The 27,130-nt window shown below is 40.8% G+C and overlaps 2 protein-coding genes and 1 long non-coding RNA gene across 3 annotated transcripts in view; all 3 read left to right on the top strand.

The window, feature by feature from the left end:
• Positions 1-17,273, top strand: part of plch1 (phospholipase C, eta 1) — a 48,967-nt gene extending 31,694 nt beyond the window's left edge. Inside the window, exons 11-22 of the mRNA XM_088012035.1 lie at positions 1,551-1,706; positions 2,496-2,558; positions 4,423-4,517; positions 5,795-6,177; positions 8,303-8,410; positions 9,583-9,707; positions 9,900-9,984; positions 10,469-10,615; positions 10,856-10,935; positions 11,070-11,129; positions 12,170-12,560; positions 13,805-17,273. Coding sequence (XP_087868161.1) covers positions 1,551-1,706; positions 2,496-2,558; positions 4,423-4,517; positions 5,795-6,177; positions 8,303-8,410; positions 9,583-9,707; positions 9,900-9,984; positions 10,469-10,615; positions 10,856-10,935; positions 11,070-11,129; positions 12,170-12,560; positions 13,805-16,431 — 4,320 coding nt within the window. The 3' untranslated portion in view covers positions 16,432-17,273. The remainder of the gene's footprint in view (positions 1-1,550; positions 1,707-2,495; positions 2,559-4,422; positions 4,518-5,794; positions 6,178-8,302; positions 8,411-9,582; positions 9,708-9,899; positions 9,985-10,468; positions 10,616-10,855; positions 10,936-11,069; positions 11,130-12,169; positions 12,561-13,804) is intronic.
• A 1,522-nt stretch (positions 17,274-18,795) lies between these two features.
• LOC106913967 (uncharacterized) lies at positions 18,796-20,420 on the top strand. Its single transcript, XR_001417526.2, has 2 exons — positions 18,796-18,945; positions 19,088-20,420. It is a non-coding gene; the product is annotated as an uncharacterized LOC106913967 (long non-coding RNA).
• A 346-nt stretch (positions 20,421-20,766) lies between these two features.
• Positions 20,767-26,971, top strand: LOC106913963 (extracellular calcium-sensing receptor-like). Its single transcript, XM_088012034.1, has 11 exons — positions 20,767-21,064; positions 21,673-21,893; positions 21,961-22,073; positions 22,209-22,388; positions 22,709-22,897; positions 22,987-23,442; positions 24,825-25,034; positions 25,124-25,247; positions 25,341-25,534; positions 25,621-25,902; positions 26,400-26,971. The coding sequence occupies exons 1-11, from the start codon at positions 20,832-20,834 to the stop codon at positions 26,820-26,822; spliced, it is 2,625 nt and encodes an 874-aa protein (XP_087868160.1). The 5' UTR covers positions 20,767-20,831; the 3' UTR covers positions 26,823-26,971.
• Positions 26,972-27,130: the final 159 nt, after the last annotated feature.

Here is a 27,130-nt window from a genome sequence, read left to right as displayed (position 1 = left end):
CTACCAGACACTGGAGCCGTCCGCCGTCTCACAACCAGGAGCATCAAATTTGTATTCATGTGTTAGAGTGACACAGTTAATGTCTGGATCTGAGTTCAATTGAGAGAGTCCTTCACAAGACTTGGAAATTGCTCTTCATGGATGTTCTTCATCTAATTGGACTGAAACTTCAGTTAGTTTCCATAGAACAAGTGGCAAATAAAATATCTGTATCTGTGTATCCATTGACCAAAAAGACTGTGCAAATTGGAATTACAAAAATAAATAAATTCGCTAAATGGACACACTCCAGTTTCAAAAGAACTCATGTTTTTGATAAAAAGTTTTTTTTTTACGCTAGGATGAGTTGGTTCTTCAGCCACATCAACATTTATGTATTTTACAAAACTGCAATGGAAACACTTTTCTCGCAGTTTGCAAACAGCAGCAACGCCCTTATTTGTCGCCACTGGCCTTCATGGAAAATGAGCAGCTGGCTCCACCAGAGGCCTCACAGCATCATCAACAGCTCAGTTTGTCGGCTCTTCTGTAAAATATCAGACTACAGTTTCCACAAAACGTTGCATCTGCTCCCAAATATAAAGGGCACTCATCTAAGTGTTACCATCCATGGTTTTTAATGACTTATCGCGTAAGCAGGCTTATTCATGTGTGATTTGAATTGCATTTCTTATTTAATGGAAACACCTCTATTGCAAAATTGTGATATATTTTTTTAACATTATCAGAATATAGAAAAGCACAGCTACTGTCTAGATGTGCAAAGCTGGAAGAGACATGATTGGCAGCTGCTACTGCAACAGCAGGCAAGGCGAGTTAAAATAAGCCAATGTACGCCAGATTTTAACCCTTTTATGCATGAATTATGATCCTTTGTCAGGATTTTTTCCCATTTTTTTTATTTTCTTAAGGCTTACAAAAAAGGAAGGAAAAATTTTTTTGTAAAAAAAATAAATTATTTTATTTTTTTTAGGTGATTAATTGTAATTTTCTCCAAATACAAAGTTATTTGGAAAAATACATCAGTAATATTGTTCTTTAGGGGTTATCTGATGTCACAATATTTTTTTTTACCTGCAAGAGTCGTCTACAGTAGAAGGAGGGACCGGCTCGGTTGGCATGCTGTTTTGGCTGTCGGCCATGTTGGATTTAACAAAAATAATTTCTTGCATTTCCAGCTGATGGCCAGTAGTTGATAGAGTATTTTATGATGCGTTTGTGTCCACTTCAGTCTGTGTGCATTTCTAACATAAAAATCCACAAGAAGCACAAGAAAATGGCTTTTAGATAGCTGTCCACTGTAGTGACCACTATGCATTAAAGGGTTAAAGTGTGTATTTGTTTAAAAATACTGTGTATAGTTTCCTTTCACCAAGTTCATCAGTCACATACATTCCTCAGGAAAACCATGAAAAATTGTGGTTGTAATCTGTCAAAATGTGAAAAGGACATTTTTGCCAGCAGTCAGAAACCTCCTTTCAGGCCTGGCTCTTTGAAATCTGTTTCAGTTTGCCCTCTGTCTCAAAAACTGAGCTCTCTCTTCCTCTTAGGGCAACGGCAATCACCAAGTGGAGTCTCACATCAGAAAGAAACTGGATTCTCTTCTGAAGGAGTCTCGGATCGTGGACAAGGAGGACACTGACAGCTTCAGCATCCGAGCTCTGCTCCGAGCCACGCACCAGGGCCTTCAGAAGAACCTGCGCCAGGTACGCTCCCGCTCCGCACAGCCCGCCCAAAGGCAAGCGAGGCGGCTTCCGGGAGCCGCGCTCGCGGAGGAGAAACCCTTCGTCAACATGTAAAGAGAACGAAGTGAAGAGGAGGGGAGTAAAACTAGGTCATCGTGTTAGTCACGGAGGAGGGTTCGGGGAGTAAAGGAGCAGACCAGCTCCTGCCTGGTCAAAACGTACACGGCGAACAGATCGCAGAGTTCCTCCGCAGGGTTTCCGCATCTTCATCCGAAGCATGTCAAAACGGGAAGAGAGTGAAGACGGTCTAAAAAAAAAAAAAAAAAAAAACCTGAAATGTTGCTTAATATTTCATTTTGTCGCTCGCGTCTTGTCTTATTTTTAGAGATTCTCGGTTTCCTGCCTGCCGTCTCGGCGCAGTGGGTGTAAGTGCATCAGGGTTTCCTATCCGCTCTAATGTAGTCCTACATCGGCGGTGATCCCCTTCACCTCATTCTGTCTCTGAGGCTTTTTCTCTCCAAGTGTTTCTAGCTGGTTTGTTTTTGCAGCTCTCGCCCACTGGCTCTCTTCAGCGGTCTGATGTTTTATTGAGCGCTGTTTGTTGCGCCTACTTCAGCTCCAAGGCTTTAGGCTTTAAATGACTCTCTAGGTGCTAATGTGTTCGGTATTTCACTACCTAATGAAACCCAGATATGAATACAAACAAAAAAAAAAAAAAAAAAAAAAAAAAAAGAAAATGCTCACCGAGGCAGAAAAGGAGGCCCTGAATATCTTTTCTGCTTTTTTTTTTCCTCCTTCTTCTTTTCTCAGAGCTCAAAAGGAGTTTTGAAGAAATCCCAAAGCAGATCCCTTATCACAACACTGAAACAGAAGGTAAGGCACACGAAGACGGGCTTTCTCCGTTTTTTTAAATTTTTTTTTTTAAACATTTCTTCTTCTTTTTATGTGTTTGTGGAGAGGCTCATTCAAATTTAGTTTAGCAGAAGAGAGGCAGGAATGTTTTGCTTATATTCACTGAAAAACATCAACATAATTGGTTGGCTGGGTTATAGTGGACTGGTTCTATCACAATACTGTTTACTGATGTTTAATGTTTCATCCTTTTAAAAGTTTTCATTTCCTAGGAAACTTTGAAGACATTATTTTTTTCCTTACATTTGTTTTTTAGTTTTTCCTCTCTTCCTTCTGTCCTCCCAATGTTATACATTACTTCTCTCATCCCTGCTTTCCTTGTGTAATATTTCCTTTTACTCAAAATGCACTTCATCATATTACTCCTTGATTCACTTCCTGCTTCCTTTCTTTCCTTTATTTTTACATGCTTTCTTTGCGTCCTTGTGTCCTCCCATCTCTCCTTCAGGGCGTCTTTTCAGTTCTGTCCTTCCTCGATTCATTACTTTCTTTATTCCTGCTGTAATTCCTCACATGTACCATTCTGTCATTTGTAACTTATTCCTTCCAATTTTCCTTTTCCCATCTTTCCTTGTGTCCTTTACTTCCTTTGTTGTGCCATGCCTCTCTTCCTTCTTACTTTCTATCTTTTCTCCCTCTTTTATTTAATTCTCCTTCTTCCCTCCGTCTGTCCATCTCTGTCTCCTTCAGGATGACATTTCTTGTCATCCTGTCTTCCTCTCTCTCTCTCTTCCCCTCCTTTTTTAGCTTCCTCTTGTATGACTGTGCTCCACTTCTGTCTTTTCTGCTCCTTCAGTTTTTCATGTTTTCCTTCCTACCTACCTACCTACCTACCTACCTACCTACCTACCTACCTACCTACCTACCTACCTACCTACCTACCTACCTACCTACCTACCTAACTAACTAACTAAAGGTTGGACTGACTCATTTCAAAAAGAATCAGAAAATGCTAAAATATAAGAAAAATGCTAACATAAAGCACTGAAAGACATTTTGAATGGGAGCTCCATAATTTCGTGCCATTGAGCGTCGATCGTATTCATTTAAGTAAACAATAGAGAATCTACAATTTGCATGATAAAGCAGATTTGAATATGCTGTATTAATTTAAATTTGCTCTGCCGTCATCTTTGATGAAGGATTTCCCATCTCAAATGTTGTGAAATATTGATTTCGTAGCTCAAAGTTTTCATTATTAGCCACATTCCATCCTCTCGCAGAATTTTTTCTATCCTCTTTTCCCTCCTGCATTTACCCACTCTGGTTTCCACTTCAGTCTTTTATGCCTCCCTCTTTGCATATCATGTGCCCTCCCACGTCTGTGTCAGTGGTTGTGTGCATGCATGTGTGTACTGTATACAAATGTGCACACATACACACACACGCACACCTACACACACACGCACACGCGCACACACGCACATACACACACACACTCATACTGTGGTGTGTTTGTTGAAAATCTAAACACTATAATTACTAAACATTTCTAATCTTCTCAGCCCCCCTTCACTCCAGTAAGGCTCCTCTCTTAAAGAAATGAAATACTGTTGCTATTACGCTAACACACATTCGAACTGCTACTGCTAAAGCACACAGCAGCGTCTATTTAGTACGACGGACATAATTTACTAAAGACACTCATACTGCAGCCCTCTGGCCACTGAAGAACCACTGGGCTGGGATCGAGTAGGCGGCTTTGTACACGGTGCGTCATATATTTAGCAGATTTTCCAGGTTGTCAGCTGAAGGCAGAGCATACCTACACCACAGAGAATACAATTCTGCTTTTTAACTTCCATGTGTGTTTCAACACTTCCAGAGGCACTCCAAGTCCAGGCTGGCATGTCAAAGCGTGGAGAAGGAGGAGGAGGTCCAGGAAAGGTCCGGGAGAGAGGCTGGCGGACAATTCAACAGGTGACCTTTGAACTGCTTCATCACAACGCTCAGTGGCGCCCCCAGAACATTTCGTACGGGTGGCCGGACGGGGCCACTGAAAAGGAAGCATAGAGCATCAAAAAATGAATCAAGTCTTTTATTTAAATAATGTTAAAAATCCCAAACTGTCATCAGCATACAGTGAATTCTGCTTCTTAGTTTACACACATTATGACTTCTAATAACATTCTTGCCATTCATACTTATATATAGTAGGATAGATATTCATATTCACAAATAGACAAGTAATTTTTTTATTTATACAATTGGAAGCCAGAGACTAGAATTAACATAAAATAACCATCTGCTCTATATATATGTGTCTATATATATGTGTCTATATATATATATATATGTGTGTCTATATATATATATATATATATATATATATATATATATATATATATATATATATATATATTTTATTTATTTATTTATTTTTTTTCAGGCTTCAGTGATGCTGTTGTTTCAACTTATTGCAGCCAAATCTTGATTTTATTTGCACAGTTTTAATCACTGAATAACATTTCTGCTCATCCCTACTGATGTGCAGTTTTTATTGTAAATAGTTTGTCTTTTTTAAATGCTGAAACACAGACGCATATGCAAATTAATTTACTCAGCTGCACATTTCTTCGGACCACAGTACGGTACTTTTTATACTTTTACAGTGTTTGTGTTGAATTGTTGCCCTCACTGTGCAGCTTGTTGTTCTTTATTCTGCTTTTTATGTTGCGTTTTCCATCTCTGTGTGACTCTTCTCGCTTTGATTGCCCGTCACTTTGCCGCTGGTTCGCCTGAATTCATTTTCTGTTTCATTTTCTGGTAGACGTTTAGATTAAGCTCTTTACGAGTGGAAATTGATTTTTTAGCTTATTTCTTAATCTTTATTCAAGTTTTCCTCCTTCTGTTCTTTGTTCCCGTTTGATGATTCATGTATGAATGTCTTCAGGAGTTATCTCAGACTCTCCCTTAAACGCGGCTGACTGTGTTTGTCTGAGAACATATATGCGTGATTTGCAGATGCACTCGTGCAACAATGAGAGAGCATTGCGGCACAGCGTGTGTGCTGGTTCCCATTAAGCTTTTTGCCTTTGATGCTCCTTCCTGTGGTTTGCAAGCTGCCTCTTATGGACAATCCTCTCTATCCTGCCACGAATTTTCCACTGTAAATGGGTCAGTGAGTCGATGACCACGTCGTACTCCAAAGTCTGTCTGATCGCTCTCTTGTCCTGTTTTTCGAAACGTATTTTTAGGGGCGGACGGAAGAGGAAGACAATGAAGCTAAGTCGAGATCTGTCAAACCTGGTGGTGTTCACCAATTCTGTCGCCTCGCAGGAGTGCTTAAATGAAGGTGAAACAAAACCGACACCTGCACACACAAGCCGTAAATTGCAGTGCTTCTCAACCCCCTGTGGACATTTTCTCACTCCCTGCCTCTGTTGTTGTTGTTTTTCAGGGACTCCAGGTGATGTTTTGTCTTTCAGCGAGACCAGAGCGCAATCTCTGGTCAATCACAGGACCGAGCAGTTCCTGGCTTTTAACCAGAGGCAGCTGTCGAGGATTTACCCCTCAGCCTATCGCATCGACTCGTCCAATTTTAACCCGCAGTTCTACTGGAACGTTGGTTGTCAGCTGGGTGAGAAGTTGAATTGTCAATTTAAGATTTTACTACGTGAAATTATTCACACCTCTCAAACTGTCTTGCTTTTTTTGTCAGTAGCCAAATCTCAAAGACAATTGTGTGTAATTGAGGTCCTAAAGGACCAACTTTCCTGTCCCCTCTGAAGAAAAGCATCTCAAAAGTTTAAAGCTGCCATTTCCATGTTTCACAATGGGGATGGTGTGTTTAAGTTGCACATTACAGCATCTTGTATCACAAACATATAGCTTGTTTTTCCAACAGTGGCTTTCACATGAGACTGCAAATGCATATCAGACTTATTTTTAAACAATATTGTGAATTAAAAATCACGGAAATATGCACAATAATCTGGCCTGTCACATTTTTAATCCTGATAAAATGCATTAAAATGTGAAAAAGTTTAACAAGTGTTAATACTTTTGCAAGGCACTACAAAACTTTCATTAACAACAAGTCGTGAGTTAAGAATCAAAGACACAGTATATCTCATATATTTATGAAGACTATATTTATATGGTGCTCTCTATCCACTTAATGACATACAACTTTAATTTCTAATTCTGGGATAAGTTTTGGGGTGAAACGTGTTTATAAAGATGACTCTATGTCATGTTTTTGTTTTTTTCTGATTAAAAACAGGAAACTTTTAAACACGGTAAAGAGCTCTGTAGTGATTCATTTCATTATTAATCACCTGATGAAGTGATTAATTATGAAAACAAATTGTGAGGTTGAGCATGATTTAAAAAAAAATCTAAATTGTTACGTTTTTGTTACACAAAAATTCAAAACCTAAGACTTGACTCTTGAAAAGGGATAAAAGTAAACCTAACATACTGAAGAAGACAATGGTTGATAAATAGGTAGAAGTAGTTAAATGAAATAAGACAGAGCAGAAAGCAAGTCAGACAGTACAAAGCGGGAGCTCTGCCAGAATATTTCAGAAGGTGAAGCAGTCACGGCACATTTCATTAATATTTTAAGAACAATCATAACGTTCTTTCTCTCTTTTACTGATGAAAAACAGGGGGGGGGGGAAACTCTAAAGTAATGGTTTGTGTGCCTTTCCTTCATCTATCTCCCCTTTAGCACAGCTTCTGAAGACTGTAGAACTGTTCTCAGTTCTAGTTTCAGGCATTTCTGTTCCTTCTCTCTGCAAAAAGCTCGTTTGGATGTTTGCCATCTTGCTGCTTCGTCTTGGTTATGTTTTGGTTTTTGAGAATCTGACCTGTAGCAAAACTGATGCAATTTACCTGCTTTGAATTTTGTGTTATTGTGCAGCTTTGCTTTTCTGCTCTGGTTAAAATAATCACAGGAATATTTTTGACTCGGGTCATTTCGAGGCCACCTTCCAGTGCTGTGAAGTTTAAACAGTGATGATGATTTTTTTTCCCCTTTTCAGGTCAGTATCTCCAATCTTCATATCAGAGTTCAGACTGGGCCTTAAAACTCCAACCCGATCCAACCCAATAATTAACTTTTATTATATGCCTGAAGTAAGACCAGCGTACTATTTTCATTAAGATTTTACTGCTTTCATTTTTAGGCCACTATTCGAGTTGAAAGTGTAATTTCTTCCACTTTTAGCTCTGGTTGAGCATCTTCCAGCTCCATTTTGTCGCTTGTTGTAACCTCTGGGTGAGTCAAGTGCAAATCATCTGGGTTGTGTGATTGATAGGAGCGGAGCAGGGCTGGGCAGTGAGCGCATTTATTAAGCAGTGCGCTGTGCTTGTTACAGTCTAACGTCTGCACCTTACTTTCTTGCTGTCCTCAACACGTTGAACTACCTAAACATGTTTTAAACTATGATAAGTAGATTAACAAAACTTTATATCATGAGATTACGTTTGGTCATATCTGTGCTGTTTGTATTGGAGGCTTATTAAACTCACCACAGAAGTCCGAGCCCGATCCAACACGACCATAAGGAAAATAATTTTGGCCAAACTTGGCCCGAAGCCATAAATCTAAACTCTGCTTCACCCTATAAACAAACTGAGATTTATTTATTTTTTAATTTATCCCTCAATGCAGACTCATTTATCGAAGTGTAGGTGACGTTTAGGTGAAATTTCATAACTAACCTGATGTTTTTTGTGTGTGTTTTTTTTTTTATTAGTTGCATTGAACTATCAAACAGACGGGCGGATGATGCAACTCAACAGATCCAAGTTCATGGTGAATGGAGGTATTGGTTACGTCCTCAAGCCCTCTCCAATGTGCAAAGGTAAAACCAAGCACCGAATAAACCCAAAAATACCAAAATACAGACGCAGTTTATCAGTGAGGCAGTGGAGGTAATATATTTCTCAAATTATGAGGTATAATTACATTTCAATTAAGTGTTGCAAGAGAAAAACAACACACTTAAGAATTGTTTCATTTTCAATCAAAGGGTAGCCTTTTTACCAGGTATTTAAGTCAAAAGCACTAGGATTAAAATGAATAAACTAGAGCTGGATTTGCAACTATTTCATCTTACAAGGAGAATCACAAAAAAAACGAGTGTTCAGAATATTATTTGCTCTCTTAAAAAGTCTTACGTGGAGAATTTTACCATCTCTCTTGAGTTTTCAGAGAGGTTTAATGGCTTAGAAATCTGATTACTAATACCCAATTGATCTGAAAGAGACAAGCGCAAAAATGGAGAAATTCAACGTTTCTGAAGTGTCTGTGATTTGGAAGCTTTCTGGACCAGAACCACCGCTAGAGAAAGAACTGACCTTCTTCACTGTGTGAACCACGATCAAGTTGTTGCTTACACAGCAGATTCTGCAGAGTTAAATTAATGCCGTTTCTGAAAGGACCAAATAGACTCGGCATAGTTGATTTAACTCTGCACAATTTGTTGTGTAAGACCGACCGACTACTGGTGTGGACTTCCAACTCTTCTATCCTTTAGCTCGGCCGATGAGGGAAACTTGGCTCAACCCGCTGTTGTTCTAGAGGAAACACAGAGAGGAAGTCTCTCAGCTCAGGCTCAGATCATTGGACGTCTTCATGGTTACTTACTTTGGAGTCTGAACAAGGTTAATAAGTCAAGTGACGTTTTATTATTCCGAAGATGAAATCAAAATGAAAATGCGATGCATCCCAGAAACCCCAGACTGCTGAAAGTAAAACTGCTTTAAGTTTGGTAAAGCCAAAATAACAAATATATTACAACATTGTGTGTGAGTTATCAAAAAAATCCTAAAATGTAGAATCTGAGGTGTTGCGCTGCAATATACAGGTTGTTTTTTTACATAGCTGGAGAGCTGTAAAGGCTTGTAGATTGTGGGAAAAGCTCAGAAAAAAAAAGTTCCCTCAGAAGAAATGACGGAGACAGAGGGCCTAATGTTAGGATTAAATGATGACATTAATTGAAGTTGCTGCTCTGCCATCTTTTACTCCCTGTAGGCTCCTTCAACCCATTCAGTGATGACCCACTTCCAGCTTACCCCAAGAAACAGCTCGTACTCAAGATCATTAGTGGACAGCAGCTGCCCAAACCACCGGACTCCATGCTGGGGGACCGCGGCGAGGTAAAGACAGAGCAATGCAGAGCTTGGCATTCTCACACTCTCCATCTGTCATTCTGTCTTTTGACGAGCATAATTGTTTCTACACACACGCTTGTTCTCTCGCGCTCGACCGCTTGGGGACGTAAAACTTGCTCGCAGCATAAATAAAAGCAGGGGCCGCAGCAGAATTTTGATTCTCTCTGCCGCCTTCAGATCATCGATCCGTTCGTTGAAGTGGAGATCATCGGTTTGCCCATTGACTGCTGCAAGGAACAGACGAGAGTTGTTGATGACAACGGTAAGAAAAACACACTCGAATGAGTCAGTGACCTTGGATTCAGTGTTAGGTTTTATTGGCTCTGAAGGTTTTTGAAACATTTTACTTCGTATTACACATAAACACTTCATGCTAATATGTAATTGTAGTTAGGTAGTTGCATTGTAAAAATGTAGCGTGTGTTTTGTAAGGGCAATGTCACAGTTGTGCGGCAGTTAGCATAACACCAAATAAATCCAGCTTGGGTTCCAAGCTACACTGGACGTCTTTCTTATAGCTGTGGATGGTTTCAACATTTCTTTGTTGTTTCTGTGGAGACAGAAAAAGATTAAGCAATCATCAAACCTCGACATTTTTTTTAAGATTAGGTTATCAACGCCGGCAGTGATCTCTGAAACAGAGTACATCATTTGTATTACTGCAATATCAGCCTTTACAAAGGTGTAATTCAAGAGATGCAGAAATGACACAGATCCTAATCATCATGAACGTACGTTGTCCTCAGGTTTTAATCCAGTGTGGGAGGAGACTCTGTCCTTCACACTTCATATGGCTGAGCTGGCTCTCGTGCGTTTCCTCGTCTGGGACCACGACCCAATCGGACGAGACTTCATCGGTCAACGGACTGTTGCCTTCAGTAGCCTGATGCCTGGTCTGTGTACAACTCTGTCGTTTTATCCTTAATGCTTAATTGAGGCACTGTGATGTACTAAAATGCATCACTTTGTGATTTACTCTTACAGTTTAAAAACAATGGGGTTATATTATCGGGTAGCATGATTTCACAATGTTCACTATGACTCATCCCAACCCTGACCTTTCAACCGACAGTGTGTTGACAACTGTTCCTAAATGCACCTTCCCCTTAATATATTTCATTTCTAAACAACAGGTTACAGACATGTCTACCTGGAGGGCCTGACTGAGGCATCCATCTTTGTGCATGTGTCGGTGCATGACGTCTACGGGAAGGTAAGAGCTCTGTAGCGTTTGCCTTTAGTTAATTTTGCCAGCTGAAATTATATCGTGGAGAAAAACATGTTTCATTCCTTCTCAACACATCAGTCAACTGAGGCTCTGCTCCTTCCACTATCTTCTCTCTCCAGTGGAGCCCTCTTGTCCTGAACCCAAGCTTTACCATAATGCACTTTTTAGGAACCAGCAAGGTATATGGAGCCCCTGAGCTCTCTGCGGTGCTGCATGACTAAACAATGCATGCCGTTTGTGTGCAGTGTTACATCCAAAGGAAATGTTAGATGGCTGAATTTTAGTCGGCTCGCAATCTGCTTGCCAAATTTGTTGGTTTTATACCATCATTGCTATTTTATTGTCCCCCCCCCCACTCCCGAGGTCAACAAAATGGTAACAGCATCGTATGCATGCACAAATAAACAGCTTCTTGCATCACATTTGCTGTACCTGAGGTGTTAGGTTGCCATCTATAGGAAGTGTTTTTAAAAGCATGCAAGTTCAGTTCATGAGCTTCTACATGTGTCCATAAAATTCACTTTGATTCACTCATTTCCATTCCCTTTCATGGCGTCTAAAAGCTTGTGTTCTGCATGTCAGAAGTGCATTTGTTTTTACAATGTATGATAATGCGTAAGAGTAAATCTGTATATATAAAACTTTAATATACTAAAGCTGTACAGGGAACATTTTTATGTTGGTATTTAGGAGTTTTTTTTCTTCTATATCAATTCCTTTGTAGCAACTACTGCAGAGGCAATCAATTATTGATGGTTGTGCACTTCTAAAGTAAATAAATGCATAAAAGTACTCGATGGAGGAAGAAATACATAAATGGCTGTCAAAAGTTCAGACACGATTGCATGTGATTTTGGACCTGGTTTGGAAATTCATGTCAAGACGTTTTAGGCCTGTCAAATTTATGACTTCTTAAGACACTTCAGAAACTCTGTTTTCAGTCAGCCGACATTCCTGCAATAATCATTTTTATTTATTTAATATTTAATACTTTAATACTTATTTAATATTTAAATCACCTGAGAAACTGTAGTTTGGGTTTTCTGAGCTGTAAGTTATAACGATGCAATGTGATAATCAACTAAAAGGACAGCATTTCCTTTCACTTTTTGAATATAACCACAGAAGTTTAAGTTCACTTTTCAGTGATTCAGTCTGTTACGTTTACAGCTGTGTACGTCTTTTGCTGATTTCTTATTTCCGATGCACCTGTACTCAGGGTCACCAACTGCGAGGCATTCGAGGTTTCTTCAACCGTTCCTCCAAGTCCTCTGTGGACACGAACACCTCTGGTCTTCGGAAGCGCTCAATTAGTGATCACCTCCTGCGTCGAACAGCCAGCGCCCCGGCAAAGGGCCGGAAGAAGACGAAGATGGCGCTATCGGAGTCGGTGGCTTCGATATCTGATCACAGGAACGGCACTGATGCAGGGGCTTCAGGAGGAGAAGGGCTCTCAGCGAGGGCAGAAGGGCCCGCGAAGCCACTTCAACCTCGAGCCCCTCTTGTCCATAGACCCATTTCCATGCCATTAGACAGACTTCTGCAGGGGCAGCTGTCAATCTGCTCCCCAGACAAGGAACAGCATGATGTGGGTGCGGACACCATCATCGGTGGGTATTTTTGCTCTAATCCAAGTTAAAAGATTTTTAGACTCATACAATTTACATACAAACTACTACTTGAAATCGTCTGTATTTATAATTTGTCGTCTAACAATTTGATGCTGTTATTTTTTGTAATAAGGGCAATAAGAGTATATCAATCCAGCCGATTTATCACAGGGTGAATCGAAGATGATTTCTGTCCTTCTCCTGTAACAGCTACATGCACAGTAACCTTGTGAACTGCTGGACCGCGGCCTAATCTCCATGAGACATTAACATGCTTTTTCTGTCCCATCTTCATTTGCTGTGTTTCCTTATAGTAGAGAACTGACTAGGAAATCCCTCCAGGTAATGAGAAATACTATTGTCCAAAGGCGGCATTGGTCAAAAACATGCAAGCATCGCATTCAACCAGTGTACTTGGTGTGAAAATGGTCTGAGAGATACATCAGTGTGCCACCAACTCCCATTTTACCAAGCCAACCTCATTTTACCATTTTCCGTGTTTGATATCTGCAAAAGTGTCTCCCAGTTTTATTGTTCCAATCTCAAAGACCCATTGTTTTAGCTTTCCCTTGGCTGTTGTTCTTGCTGGTCCATTTGTTTGTGTGTAGATGTTGCCTTGCCATGGCTGACCTGTCAATTGTTGTTTTGCTTGTAAGCTTTATAGTCTTGGTACCGATTATGTTGTCCCTTTGCCCTCTCGTGCACAAACAGTTTTGGTCTTACAAGACTGCTTTGAATACGAAAAGAAAAGGTTTGCTACCAGACATCTGGAACGTTTATATTCAGATGTTCTGAATCCAGATGTTTGAAAAGTTAAGTCGTTTTCTACTAACAATCTACTGCAAGAACAAATGTCTTAGTAACTATGCAAAAAGAATATATATATATATATATATATATATATATATATATATATATATATAGGATAGAACAGATACTGTACTCATCCCCAACTTGGGAAATTACTTGGTTTGATCAATATTTTACGATAGTATTCAATAACATTGACATCGAAACATTTTTATAATTGTTTATTTCTAAAGCTCATTGAATTTGTAGCTGACAAGAGAAGCAAACCAAAAAAAAAAGTATAAAATAGTTTGGTTACTGTCACGAGATGTGCAAAATGGGACAAAACGCCTACTTGTTGGTGCGAATCGGTGAAGGGGCTAATTGACCTGTCCCCTGTGTGACATGTTAGCCCGTATTCACTGAGCTTTTCGCTGCCTTTTCTGTGTCCACAGGAGCTTCCCGATTCGACAGGCCCAGGTCTTCCTCCGCGGATGCTTTCTTTGACCAGTCATTTTCCGTTAAATCGCTTGTCTCCACCCCTCCAAAGACAAGCAGAAAGAAAGAGCGTGATCAACCAGAGGAGACTTCCTATCTGGTTATTGGTGGTGGGGGAATAAGAAAGGAAGAAGTATATGTCAATTACAAGTCAGAACAAAGCAAATCCAATAACTTCCCCAAAGAAACAGACAAAGCTGCCTCTATGTCGCCTTTAACAAATAGCCAAACAACGTCGGATAAACCAGAATCATCATCAAATAGTACAACATTCACTCTTGCACCGTCAAGTTCCTCCTCCTCTTCCTCAGCACCTTCATCTTTGCCAGCTGTTTCTGCAACAAGCTTTGCTCCCAGCTCTTTACATGACAGCACCCTGTCTAGACTCATTGATGGAGTGTCTATAGGCATTGAACAAGACACTTGTTGCTCTGTTTCTGCTTTAATTGATCAGTTTGAATGCACTGGTGATCTAAAGAATTTAACTACACCATCTCAGACCGTCACCTCATCCCACTTGAACTTTAGGGCCACTTCACCTAATTTCCGAAAAGATCTAAAGTCTCCTCTCATAAACAAAATGGCATCTCCTAAAAACAAACCGATGACAAACTCCCAAAAGTCAAGTTATGTACACAGTAGCATTTGTTCACCCAACAAGAATAAAGATAAACTTGCTGCAGCTCTCATCTCGAGCCCAGAAACTGCTGAGCTTGAAGAGGTTTACACTATCCTGGATGAGGAAGTTTTGACGCCTGTGTCCGTGTACAACCTCAGGAAGCAGACGGTCCATGTTCAAGCAGATACTACAGGGAGCACGCCTTGCAGCAGTCTGGGGTCCTCACCTGTAAAAACTATTCAAAACTTAGGGAAAGGAAGCAGTGGGGAAAGAATGTGGGATGAAAGACAAGAAGTTGCGGAGCCAGAGGAGAGGGTTTACGAGGAGGTGGAAGATGCTCCATTTGCAGCACCTAAAGCAGAACGGGGTACTTCTGAAAGGTACATGAGCTCCTTCTCCAGTGACTGCGTTCAGATTCTCCACCATTCAGCTGGAGAGTCATTTACAGAAGTGGAGCTGAACGTTGATGAAGATCCATCGCAGATCATACCAAACCAAAGCAAGCAGTGGGGTAGGCTTTCAAGTCCAGTGAAACACCAAGCTATTTACCAAAATCACGACTTCTTTCGAAAGTACCCCCAAACACCGAGCCCAACACAATCATCTCATCTAGCATCTTCACAATTTTCATTTCCAATGAATAAGCAATGGCGTCAAATGACTAATCACCATCGACAAAACAGCTCACAACTTCCACTGGGTCAGAGTTTTATCAGCTCCAGACCCTTAAACACCAGTGCTCTTCGTCAGAACAGCTACCCCATACCTAAGGGCAACTCTGACTTACTGAACAACAGCCAAACGTCCGACTTAAGGAGCTGTTGTTCGACGCTGCTCTTTAACGGGTCTCATCAAAAAAGGCCAGAAAACAATCAAATTAAAATCGAGCGAGGAGGATTCTACAATGGCTTTTCCTCTGCTGAAAGTCTTCTGCGTCAATGTTCTGCATCTCAGAACAGGTCCAGACAACGAGCCCTATGCTCTCCTTCTTCTGAATGTAAAGCATCGCACAGCCAGCTCGACCATACTTGTATTACTCCCTCATTAGAATCTAAAACTTCTCAAAACGTCCAACTACACAGCCAAGGTCAAACACAGGTTTTACAGACTGGGAAATACAAGACCAACCTCATTCATAGCAGACATAATCAACCGTCCAAAGTCAGAGACTCACTGCAATCAAATTCAGGTCCTTCATTAGCTTATCTACAGTCTTCACTGTCTGTCACTGACTCTACACCCCGTAAGCCATGCAAGTCTAAGTCTCTCGGGGACCTGACCTCTGAAGACATTTCCTGCAACTTTCAAAGCAAATACAACATAATTAGTCGCAGTTTCATCACTCCTCATATAACGAGGCCAAAGCCTATAGATACAACAGGCAAACACTCTTTTCGCACAAAGTCTAATGATCCACTTACAGAACAGCTACGTAGACTGGTTAGCTTAGAGTTAGACGACGGTCTCAAAGAAAGACCACAGTCGACTCAGTTGCAACAAGAAGCGAAAATCCAACCGGCACAACCCCAAGAACCAAGTGTATCCCCAATTGTTTCCAGAGATACGGACGACTCCCCTCCTCCGATGCTTGCCCGACGCCTGTCTTCACGAAGCCAAAGCCGAGTGCGCCACATCAACAGCCGCGCCCGTGAGAGACAACAAGAGGCCCTCAAAGCTCGGCCGGGGGTGGCGATCAGCAACAGCGACAGCCTTGGTGGAGTAGTATGGAGGAACAAACCGTCCCTGCAGAATCAACCACCTAACAGACACTCCACCGGCTCCTACATAGCAGGCTACCTAGATGAGCTGGAGGACAGAGGACTCCCCGAAGGAGCCTGCACGTCGGTACGTTACGCCAACGTGGACCACTTCAGAGATCGGTACTATACAGATGACTCTCTCCCACTTGGCATCACTTCTCATTCCGATTCTGAACCTGAAGTCTACTTTCTACTCAGGCTGTAGGTGTGACTGACTGTGCCATGACGCGGAACGAAGGACAAAGTACTTAACCTTCTTTAGATTCAGTTATACCAAAAGCCAGAAGACCATTAAAATGAAATATTGCACTTGTTTTATCGACATGTCTGGGCTGTTAATAGTCTACAATATACTGTAAGTGAAATGTTGCATATAATCCACGGTTGGACCTGAACGCATGAAATGTCCACCTGTATGAAACGTCCACTTTCCTGTCAAGAATGATGTTGTTGGCTGTGTATTGTCTATATTCTCCCTAATGTGTAAATGTACTCGGGGACTTTGGCTCCCTTCAAATGGCTTCCTGAACAGATTGTACAGAATCTTGTAATCTTTGTCCCTGTGTTGTACTGTCCAACGTTATGTACAATAACAATGAAGCAAAAAAGAAGAAGTAAAAGCAGAGAAATAATGTCTTTCTTTGCATCCTTTGAATGTGTAGATAACGAAGCGGCTACTTTTAATAGATGGGGTTCATCTTTTCATCTATCAAATGTAAGTCTTCCTCCTCTTTTCAGTGGAACTTCCTTAACTGTGTCGTTTATAAAATGCCCCTGATAGGATTTTTCATTTGAGGACGGTTTTAGCAGAGAACCACTTTGAACTTCACATATATATGTTTGTGCATGTTACATGTGAACATGTCAAGCATGACTATGCACTAGTTTATACAATAGATGTTGGATAACCCAAACACATTTGCACAGAGCAAACAGAGGTGGTAGGCATGTTTGTATTAAAGTGCAGTACGGCTCATTTAACTTCTGTACTTGGACTTGTTTACTCTCGACAACCTATAGAATTTGATGGCAAAAAAAAAAAGAAAATTTGGAGAATTGGAATTTAAAGGTTTTTATTTTTATAATTGCTTTGATACAGACAGTGAAAATACTCTTGTTCTTTCTGGTTATTTTGTTTTGTACAACTTGACGGCCTGAGCGAATGAAACGATGGATACACAGAGTCAGACGGAGGAAGAGAAGACAACAGTGCTGTTGGTTTTTCTTTGGAGAAAAGTTCCAGTATTACGCCACACTTTTTTTTTCTTTGTATTGTTGCTCACTACAGAACTGTGAGGATTTTTCCTATCAATGCAATAAAAGATAGAAATAATTGGTTTGAACACACTGTGTATTTTCTCTTTTGCTAAACAGTTGTTGTTTTTTAAATCAGATAGTTTTACAAATACATATAAAAATTAAAACAGGTTTAGGCACAAGTTAATTTATTTATGTGTTAACCATTCAGATGTCATTTTAAGATTTACCAAATAAGATAGTGGAGTGGTTCAAGCTTACACTGATAATTTGTATGCAATATTTTTAACAATTTTACACCTAAAATTCTCATTTTTTTCTGAATACATTGCTTTAATTGCTGACCCCTGGAGAGTTGAGGCAAAACTCAGCTGACTCCATCACGCACAGCCAGTGCACCACATTTGATCATTTTTAAAATTAAAAATTAGAAAAAGAAAAAAAGAAACTGAAAATGATCATCAAAACACCCCACTCAAATAAAATTACCCCTGTTGCCTTTTTCTCCAGGTGCCCATTAAACGTGAAGAGCAGGAGACCATAAATTCACTATTCACGAGGGAATTGTGTATAAAACTGGCATGGGGGAAAACTGCTCAGTGTCCATCAGAGTTGTTAAAAAATTTGAATGGTTTCCCATTAAACGTAACACCAGCTGGACTCTGTCTGCATTAATGAAACCTTGGAGAATACTCTGACCAAAGCAGCTGAGAAGAGAAACTGAAGCTTCCTATTTAGTTTCCTTTTGAGGCTGTTATTTCTAAATATCTGTAGCATAACAAATGTTTTTGAACATGTTTGAAATAAAAAGAAATATGCACAGCAGCCTCTGATCCTGGTTGAGGTTAAGTCACCAATCAGTCACCAGCTACTGGAAATTGGGGGGAAATTATTTCAGCACAAGTTATTAGTGCACACTACAACAGAACTGTTCGTGTTACTTTCATGTAAAGATCCATCTGAAATGCCTTTTCTAACTATTTTAACAGGAGCAGCAATGCATATGACTTTAAATGCATTTTGTTTGCAAGTTGATCAAATGTCCTTACAGAAATTTATTGTGCTCCTCTAGTGCTGAGACGACACATAACAGATCAGTGGAGAACGTTCTTTAGGTCTTCGGGGTGGGGTGGGGGACACACACAAAAGTTAGTTTATTTTGCAATACGATATTTGTTAAATGTTCAAGTGTAGTTTAAAATGAATGTCGCATCAGCTGTCCACAGACCGTAAAACCAACAAAGCAAACACACACCACTTGTTTTTCCCCTATGTGCCGCCTCGCTGTAATTGCATAATTGGACGTAATTGTGTGTGAAATGAACGATAATTAGGATTATGAGTTGCACACCTGCGGCTCAGCAGCACTTTCTGCCCACGTGAAACTGAACTCAGTATCGTTCAGTGTTTAACCTTTTTTCATCAGAAACATGCAGAGGTTACTGAATTTACTTAATTTAAGGTACACTTTGGCTTTACATTTAGGCACAAATGTTCATATTTTCAACTTTAATAACAAAAGAACATCACAATTAGAAATAGAATATAACACATCTATTGGCTTATTTGAATGACTCAACTGGACAAAATGGATGTTTGAACAGGATTAGTTGTTGAACCGGCGCCATTGACCTCTCCCAGGCCGCCTTGCAGTGGGTGATGGATGCCAAACTCATCGAACTACACACATCCGTCTTCGAACAGATGGTCGGACCAAAGTTGTATCGGCAGCTGCTGCCAAAAAGGTGCAGAATGAAGAGCCTTTCCTACATGCTAAGCTGGACCAGCTAAGATGGTAAACAGATGGCAAAAAGTGACAACACCATCGCTTCCGTCGGAGGAGGTAACACGTCACGTCGTCTGAATCACAAGCGGAAGAAGTACTTTAGCGGTTTGACTTTGCTCTGTCACCTTCTGTCACACTGAGGTTTAGAAAAAATCTTGAAGCAGGCTTAAACGAGAGGAGCTTTGTACTCCGGATATTAAGTCTTTGGAGCTGATATAATTCTTACTCTTGTTGAAGATGAAGATGAGCAAAAAAAAACCCATTAAAATTGGTAAATAAGCTTTTTATAGTAGGATAATGACCCTCAGATATCTATGAAAATATGTTTATTAAGTGGGAAAGGGGATCTCATGTTATTGTTTATTACACAACATCAGTGCCACAAATACCTGTTGAAATTGCTATAAAACTAATCTAACCGAAGTATTTTGGAGATTTACGCTTTCGTTCTTCAACTTTTGCTGAATAATCTACGACTTCCTGTTTTCCGGAGTAATGAGTCTGAACTGACGCAAAGCACTGCTCTCTGTCACTTTTCAAAATGGGAAAGCCAAGCAAATGTGAGAGAAAATGCAAGACGATGACTACGACAAAATAAATATCTACTCGACCTGCCTACATTTATAGTCGGAGCAATAAATAAAGTTTAGCACAACCAGATCTTGGGCTAATTGTGTATTTGTGTAATTGTTCTGCATTTAAACTCAGTAGTCATTTCTTTTAGTGAGATTTTGTACATTTATAGAAATCAAAACTTTTACTAACTTCTTCTCAGGGTACTTTAGGGAAAAGGTTAAGGGATTATCAGTCCCATGCTGTCAGGAACCTCAGTTTATATTCCTATTCCAGCCTATAATCTGAAAGTCTATGTGGCAAAGAAACTGGAGGTTTCATTCAATTCTCTTACACAAAATCCTGAAAGTAAATGTCCAGTCATCGGTTTTTGACCTTAGGTTGACCTTAAGCATTTGGGTCAAGACAAATGTTTTGGAGTGGCCTAGTCAAACTTTGTATGCTTACACTTGAAAACTGAACAGATAAAGATGTGCAGCATTAAAAAAAAAATGTTTGACCTTTTTATTTTAAGTGTTAATTTTGCCTAATTATATTGAGCTAATTTCAATTAAACTTTTCTAATGTTATATAGCAAACTGTTTTTGTGTATTATTTAATTTTTTTTAATGTTTTTGCATCTTCACTGTATCACACCCCAGTCTCTCCCCATTCACTCCCCTCACTGCTCTGCCTTTACCTCTGAGAGAGATAATTTGATGGAGCGTCATCTTGTTCGCTGGGACTCCACTCTGAGTTTCACTCATACATATTTAGAACATCGTCTCTGCTGAGCAGGAGGGGCAGGCTGCGTTTTCATGACTTAACATAGTTTTGCCAGTACTTTCTCTGTCAGAGACATTTAATCAGTCTAGATGAAGACTTCAACTCGTTCATGTCGCTTAGAGATTTAAAATAGCATGCAGGTGTTTTTTTTCCCCCCAAGATGTTCTGTAAATTTATTCTAGAAGGTGTTTTGCGTTGAAGCGTCCAGACCCGAATCGTCCACCATGTCCCTGCTGGCCCGGCTAGTCGCTCTCTGGCTGGTGGGCAGACAGCTGGGCCCCGGGGCGGGCATGCAGCCGGGTCAGACGCTGACCTGCTCCCGGTGGGGAACACCCAGTGACGGCGGGTTGTTTGAGGACGGGGACGTAATCATCGGCGGGCTCTTTAACCTTCACTACATGCCTCCTGTGAAGGACCAGAGGTTCACTCTGGAGCCAGACAACAAGCCCTGCACTGGGTGAGACTCAGGAAGTCACTTTTTACTTTTTACATGCCTGTTTTGATGAGCTGACTGTTTATCACATTTAGTGTGTTATCAGTTTTTTTTACAGGGTTTTGCAAAACTATTAATACACTTTAACTCCATTTTTTCTTTCAAATGCTCATCACATAACAGCCATCAAGTTCAGTGTGTCGTTGTTGGATTTGATCTTACAGGACTAAAAGGTTGTGCGTTACTGTGGAGAGAAACGAGAACTGGGGCATGGGTTTTGGAGGGAGTGTGCATACATCAATTTTTATCTTTTCCTCAGAATCCTTCTGTACCATAAATATGCTTTACTCTAAGCAATTTCATTGTGAAAATCTGCAGTGGTAAATTTCCAATTTGTACAATCACTAACAGGTTATCTTCTTGGATTTCCCTGTTTTAGGTCCATGTAGTGTTTTTGAGTGTCGTTCACATTTGCTGTGTCCATGAATTTGGTACTTGGCAAACTTAAAAATGGAAAAAAACGTTTAATGGGGTATTCATGCTTTTCAAGTTACCAGTTTGCTAATGCTTTTGCATTTGACTTTTTTTTGTGTGTGTGTGTGTGTGACCTCATCTCTTCTGTTTCTCTACAGTTTGCAAAATCTCCCACTGCAGTACATCTACGCGATGGTGTTCGCTCTGGAGGAAATCAACCACAGCTCTGCCTTGCTGCCGGGCGTGAAGCTGGGCCACCGTATCCATGACAGCTGCGCCCTCCCTGCTTGGGAGATGCAGGCAGCGCTCTCATTGGTCGGTGGAGACGCACCGACCTGTAACTTGGATCAGCAGGAAACAGAAGTCGGAGCAGGTAATTGTCTTGACTTGTTTCATGCAGATTAAGACTGTATTTTATTGCAAAAAAAAAAAAAAAAGACATGTAGCACACTTTGTAATGTTATTAGGTGAACGGCGTGTGCCTCTGATCATTGGTGGCTCCTCGTCTATAACAGCCCAGATACTGTCCAGATTCCTGGGACCACTTTCTGTTCCTCTAGTGAGTTTCCTGATGTGACAGATAGATACATATTCACAGACTATAGATGGAGCTTTTCTTACAGTTTATATCCTCTACGATTCAGATTAAATGTTGAATTTTGCAGTAAATGCACATTTTGTTTTCTCCCTTTAGGTGAGCTACACAGCAAGTTCTCCAAGCTTAAGTGACAGACGACAATATCCTAATTTCTTCAGAACCATGGCCAGTGATATCTATCAAGCGCGTGCAATTGCTCAGCTCGCTATAAAGTATAATTGGACCTGGGTTGGAGCAGTGGTGGCCAACAATGAGTACGGCCTCATGGCAGTGAAGGTTGTTCCATTAGATGTATTAGTTTTTTCTTTGTTTGTTTGTTTGTTTGTTTTTTTGCTAAGCAATATTTAGCAAAAATTTGATTTGTATGCTTTTATATTCAAGATATCAGGAACTGAAATGTGTCAACTACATATTTAGCCAAATTGTTGAAGCTCAAACATCACAAAGACTAATGAGGAAGAGAAAAGATTGTGACATTTGGGATTTTCATAAATTATATTGTGATTCCAACATCTGGCGATAATATCACTGTTGGATTAATATCTGACAGACTTAATTTATTCCTTTCCAACCTTCTTATTTGTGCTCCAAATCAGGTGTTCCAGGAGGAAATTCAGGGGGCAGGGGTTTGCCTCTCCTTTGTGGAGACCCTTCAGCGAGAAAACATCGTAAGTGACGCCAGCCGGGCAGCGCTCGCCATCCAGGCCTCGACTGCGAAGGTGATTCTGATCTTCACCTGGTATACGGACGTAATGGAGCTGTTCCTACAACTGGAGAAACTAAATGTGAGAAACGGAAATGAAAAATCTTTATACGAGCCACTAAAGACGGCATTTATTGCATCATTTCTGACATTTTTTGTTGTTATTTCTAGGTGACTGACAGACAATTTCTGGCAAGTGAGGCTTGGAGCACCAGCACCGATCTTCGGCAAAGCGCCTTTTCACGTAAAGTGGCGAGAGGCGTTCTCGGCGTTGCCATCCGGAGTTCATCCCTGCCTGGGTTCGGGACTTTTGTTTGGAATTTAAACCCGTCGCTTCGCCCGAACGACCAGGTCCTAAAGGAATTTTGGGAAAAGGAATTCGGATGCAGTCCTGGGATTGGGGCAACTCCTTCGTCTTCTCTTCCGCCCTGCAGCGGCACAGAGAGCCTGCGGGACGTGAAAAATCTCTTCACTGACACCTCGCAGCTACGGGTGACGTACAATGTCTACCTGGCAGTCTATGCTGCAGCCCACGCCCTTCACTCCCTGCTCTCCTGCCCCGATGTCAGCAGCTCTCCAGGACAAAACGTCACCTGTTCACTTCACACTCAGATCAAATCCATGGAGGTAAAGACATTTAATGCATGTTTCAGACTTTTGTGAAATGTGCATTTAGATTTGGACCTCATATTTTAAGTGCTTGTATAATCTTTTTTTTTTGTTTTTTTTTTTTTTGTTCCCAAGTTGTGGTATATAATGGCAAAATCCTGGCAAAACCAATAATTATATTTTTTAAAAAAGAAAGAAAAGTGAACTAGAGGCAGCTGAGAACATAATTTTAAATTGCTAAAATTAGCAATTTAAAGTTGCTAATTTTAGCAATTTTAAATGTCTGAAGGAAGTAAATTGAAGACCTAACAAACTGACACCTTATTGGGGGATTTAAAAGCATTCTGCTTCCTATAAGCAAATGAATTAATCAATAAACATTTGTGACAAAAACAGACAAACAAAAACAAACAAAGACAAAAACAAACAATAAAATTCCACAATTTCTGCTTTGGTTCCTTATAAGAATGTTATTCTGATGTCAATGGGTGACAAAAATTTTAAAAACACCAGAACATGAATGTCTCACATTCACCATGTAATCCAGTTTTTGTGTGTGTGTGTGTGTGTGTGTGTGTGTGTGTGTGTGTGTGTGTGTGTGTGTGTGTGTGTGTGTGTGTGTGTGTGTGTGTGTGTGGGCTGCAGCAACACTGAAGTAATTCTCCTATCAAAACAATATTTTGAGGAAGTTGTCCGCCATAGTTTTCTCACAAGTCTTTTGGTCCTCAAAAGTCACTTTTATGTGGAGAACAGATAGGAAGTCGAATTATTTATATCTGCAAACCTATTTGCTTCAAACGCAGCGATCAGCGATTCAGATGCAACAACTTATCCCTAAAACAAAGTTTCTTTTAGCTTAACTGCTGCTCTAGCTATCTATAAGAGCATTGGCATAAAATGTGCTGCGTCGTCATCCCTCAGCTTTTGATCGGTCCTTCTTCTGAGCCTGCGATTGCTTCATTCTTCTTGGATAAAAATCGTTTACAATGGACTGACTCTTTTTCTGTGTCCCTTTCATCCGTTTACTTCCAAGGAGCTCACCAGCTTTTCCTTATTTGATGATCTTTACAGTAAAAATATTCAATATTTGCTCTTTTTGTGTCACTATTTAACATCACACACCCATTCGATGTATTTGTACTAAAATGTTTTTTATTTTTTGTTTAAGAAAACAAACTGTTCTCTGATTAGCGTGAGAGATTTTTTTTTAAACTACTGTTGCAGTTCCCGAGCAAAGTCCAGAAAGAATTGCTGATTGTGAATTTTTGTTTCATGTTTTCAAAACTTACGGGCTCTCTACCTCTAAAACATGAAGATGTATTGTTTTTACGGAATACCGAGCAGCAGTTGCAAAAACAAGAATGCTGTAGTAATTTTTCTTCCCACTTTTTGGCCTTCAGCTGATGGAGCAGCTCAGCAAAGTGAACTTCACCACACCGCAGGGCGAAGCGTTTTATTTCCAAGGTGCCGACGTCACGGCGAAGTATGACCTCGTGAACTGGCAGAGCAGCCCCGGGGGAGAGGTCAACCTTGTTTTGATTGGTCGTGTGGACGGCTTTGACCTCCACCTTAATGAGTCTGCCATTCAGTGGAGCACAGGGTCCAGTCAGGTACTCCGAATGAATCAGTTTTTTGGGTTTTCTGCAGAGTTATTTCTTGTTTACTCTTGAGACTGAGGAGCTGTTAAACCTTTTTTCAGGTGCCTGTTTCCGTCTGCAGTGAGAGATGTCCTCCTGGTACACGGATGGCCAGCAGGAAAGGAGAACCCATCTGCTGTTTTGACTGCATTCCATGTGCTGATGGACAGATCAGCAACACAACTGGTGAGGATGGCAGTCTCAAAGAAAAGCCCTTTTCAGCCTTTCTGCCGTGACTTCAACAGCATTCTCTTCTGTTTCTATTTGTTCTGTGTTGAGGTTCCACTCAGTGCAATCATTGCCCATCTGAGTTGTGGTCCAACGCCGAGCGCACCGCCTGCATCCCTCGCCAGCTGGACTTCCTTTCCTTCAATGAAACTTTGGGCATCACCCTCACAGCAGTGGCCGTTTCTGGTGTCACAGCGACAACTGCTGTGTTCGTGGTGTTCCTTTACTACCGCCAGACGCCGATGGTAAGCTGACGGATGTTCGACGTTTTGATGTTTTGCATTTGGAAAACGAAACCATTCGGAGTTTGTCGGATCCCGTGTCTTCATAGGTGCGAGCCAACAACTCTGAGCTCAGCTTTCTGCTTCTCCTGTCACTGAAGCTCTGCTTTCTGTGCTCGCTGGTTTTCATCGGCCGCCCCTCGGCGTGGTCATGCCGGTTCCAGCAGGCGGCCTTCGGGATCAGCTTTGTCCTTTGCGTGTCGTGCCTTCAAGTGAAGACAATCGTGGTCCTGGCAGCGTTCCGCTCGGCCCGGCCCGGCGCTGAAGCCCTCATGAGGTGGTTCGGCCCCAGACAGCAGAGAGGAAGTGTCTGCCTCTTCACATCGGTACAGGTAGCATACCTTTTTTTTTTTTTTTTTTGATATTGCTTTTACTCAGGATACCGTTTTCATCCCTGATGAAGTGTGATGTGTTGAGACCTTGATGAGGCGACAGATGAGAACAAAATGATACCATGGTGAATCATTTCAAAAGTATCCCTACATGTACGAGACAGACATAAGGACGAAAATAAACATTGTGTAAAACATTGGTTACATACAGTAAGAAGTATTTAACATTTCCCTTAATATTTACCTTCAAGGTAAGGAAAGTTTTTAAATGATTTATTGTGGTTTATTTAATTTTTTACTTCTGAGAGCAGTAATATTATTATTATTGATATTGTTTTTAACATGTTAAGCATTTTTTGTGTACCTTTACCTGTTGCTGCTGTTACACCTGAAATTACTCCTCATGGAATAATAAAGGCTATTTTTACTCTATTTAAATCTACAGTGTAATAACGTCATTGCCATAACCACGTTTTTTTTTTCTATTCTTTTTCTAGGTTATCATCTGCGTTATCTGGCTGTCACTCAGCCCCCCGGAGCCTCGACCCGACTTGAAGATCCCGGGTCTGCAGGTGACCCTGGAGTGTGCCATGGCCTCTGTGGTGGGTTTCTCTCTGGTGCTGGGCTACATTGGCCTCCTGGGCTGCACCAGCCTCCTTCTGGCCTTTCTCGCCCGGAAGCTCCCCGACAACTTCAACGAGGCCAAGCTGATCACCTTCAGCATGCTGATTTTCTGTGCCGTCTGGGTGGCTTTTGTCCCCGCTTACGTGAGTTCACCTGGAAAATACGCGGTGGCCGTGGAGATTTTTGCCATCCTGGCCTCGAGTTACGGTTTGCTGTTCTGCATCTTTGCTCCAAAGTGTTTCATCATCCTTCTGAGGCCGGAGAAAAACACCAAGAAGCATTTGATGGCAAGGTAGTCATTTCAGGCATCCCCTCTGTTTTATTAGTTTTATACTTTATTGTTTGTTTTCAAAGGTTTTGTTTTTCCAGATGTTGCACACGATGTTTGACAACCTGTAAGAAATTATAATTTAATGGGTGCACTAATAAAAATAGACCAATAATATGTTTTGATTCATTCAGTTTAGGTATGTGTTCCTTTGGATACATGTTTTTATGTTAAAACAATTTAGCTAAGAGTTAAAGGGGAGGGTAAAAGTGAGTTAAAGGGGAGGGTAAAAGTGTGCTAATTAGAACTTTTATGCATCCTCCAAATGTGACTACA

This window comes from Poecilia mexicana, unplaced genomic scaffold (genome assembly GCF_051168715.1).
Source record: "Poecilia mexicana isolate PSO_F unplaced genomic scaffold, ASM5116871v1 scaffold_13, whole genome shotgun sequence".
Lineage (NCBI taxonomy): Eukaryota > Metazoa > Chordata > Actinopteri > Cyprinodontiformes > Poeciliidae > Poecilia > Poecilia mexicana.
This window is presented reverse-complemented; position numbering and strand designations above follow the sequence as displayed.

What these genes read in the sequence shown, in the direction of transcription:
- LOC106913963 (XM_088012034.1), top strand. Translation starts at nt 20,832, where the DNA reads ATGTCCCTGCTGGCCCGGCTAGTCGCTCTCTGGCTGGTGGGCAGACAG. An exon ending in GACCACTTTCTGTTCCTCTA is followed by an intron (nt 22,074 to 22,208) that starts GTGAGTTTCCTG and finishes TTCTCCCTTTAG; the next exon opens with GTGAGCTACACAGCAAGTTC. An exon ending in GGAGCACAGGGTCCAGTCAG is followed by an intron (nt 25,035 to 25,123) that starts GTACTCCGAATG and finishes ACCTTTTTTCAG; the next exon opens with GTGCCTGTTTCCGTCTGCAG.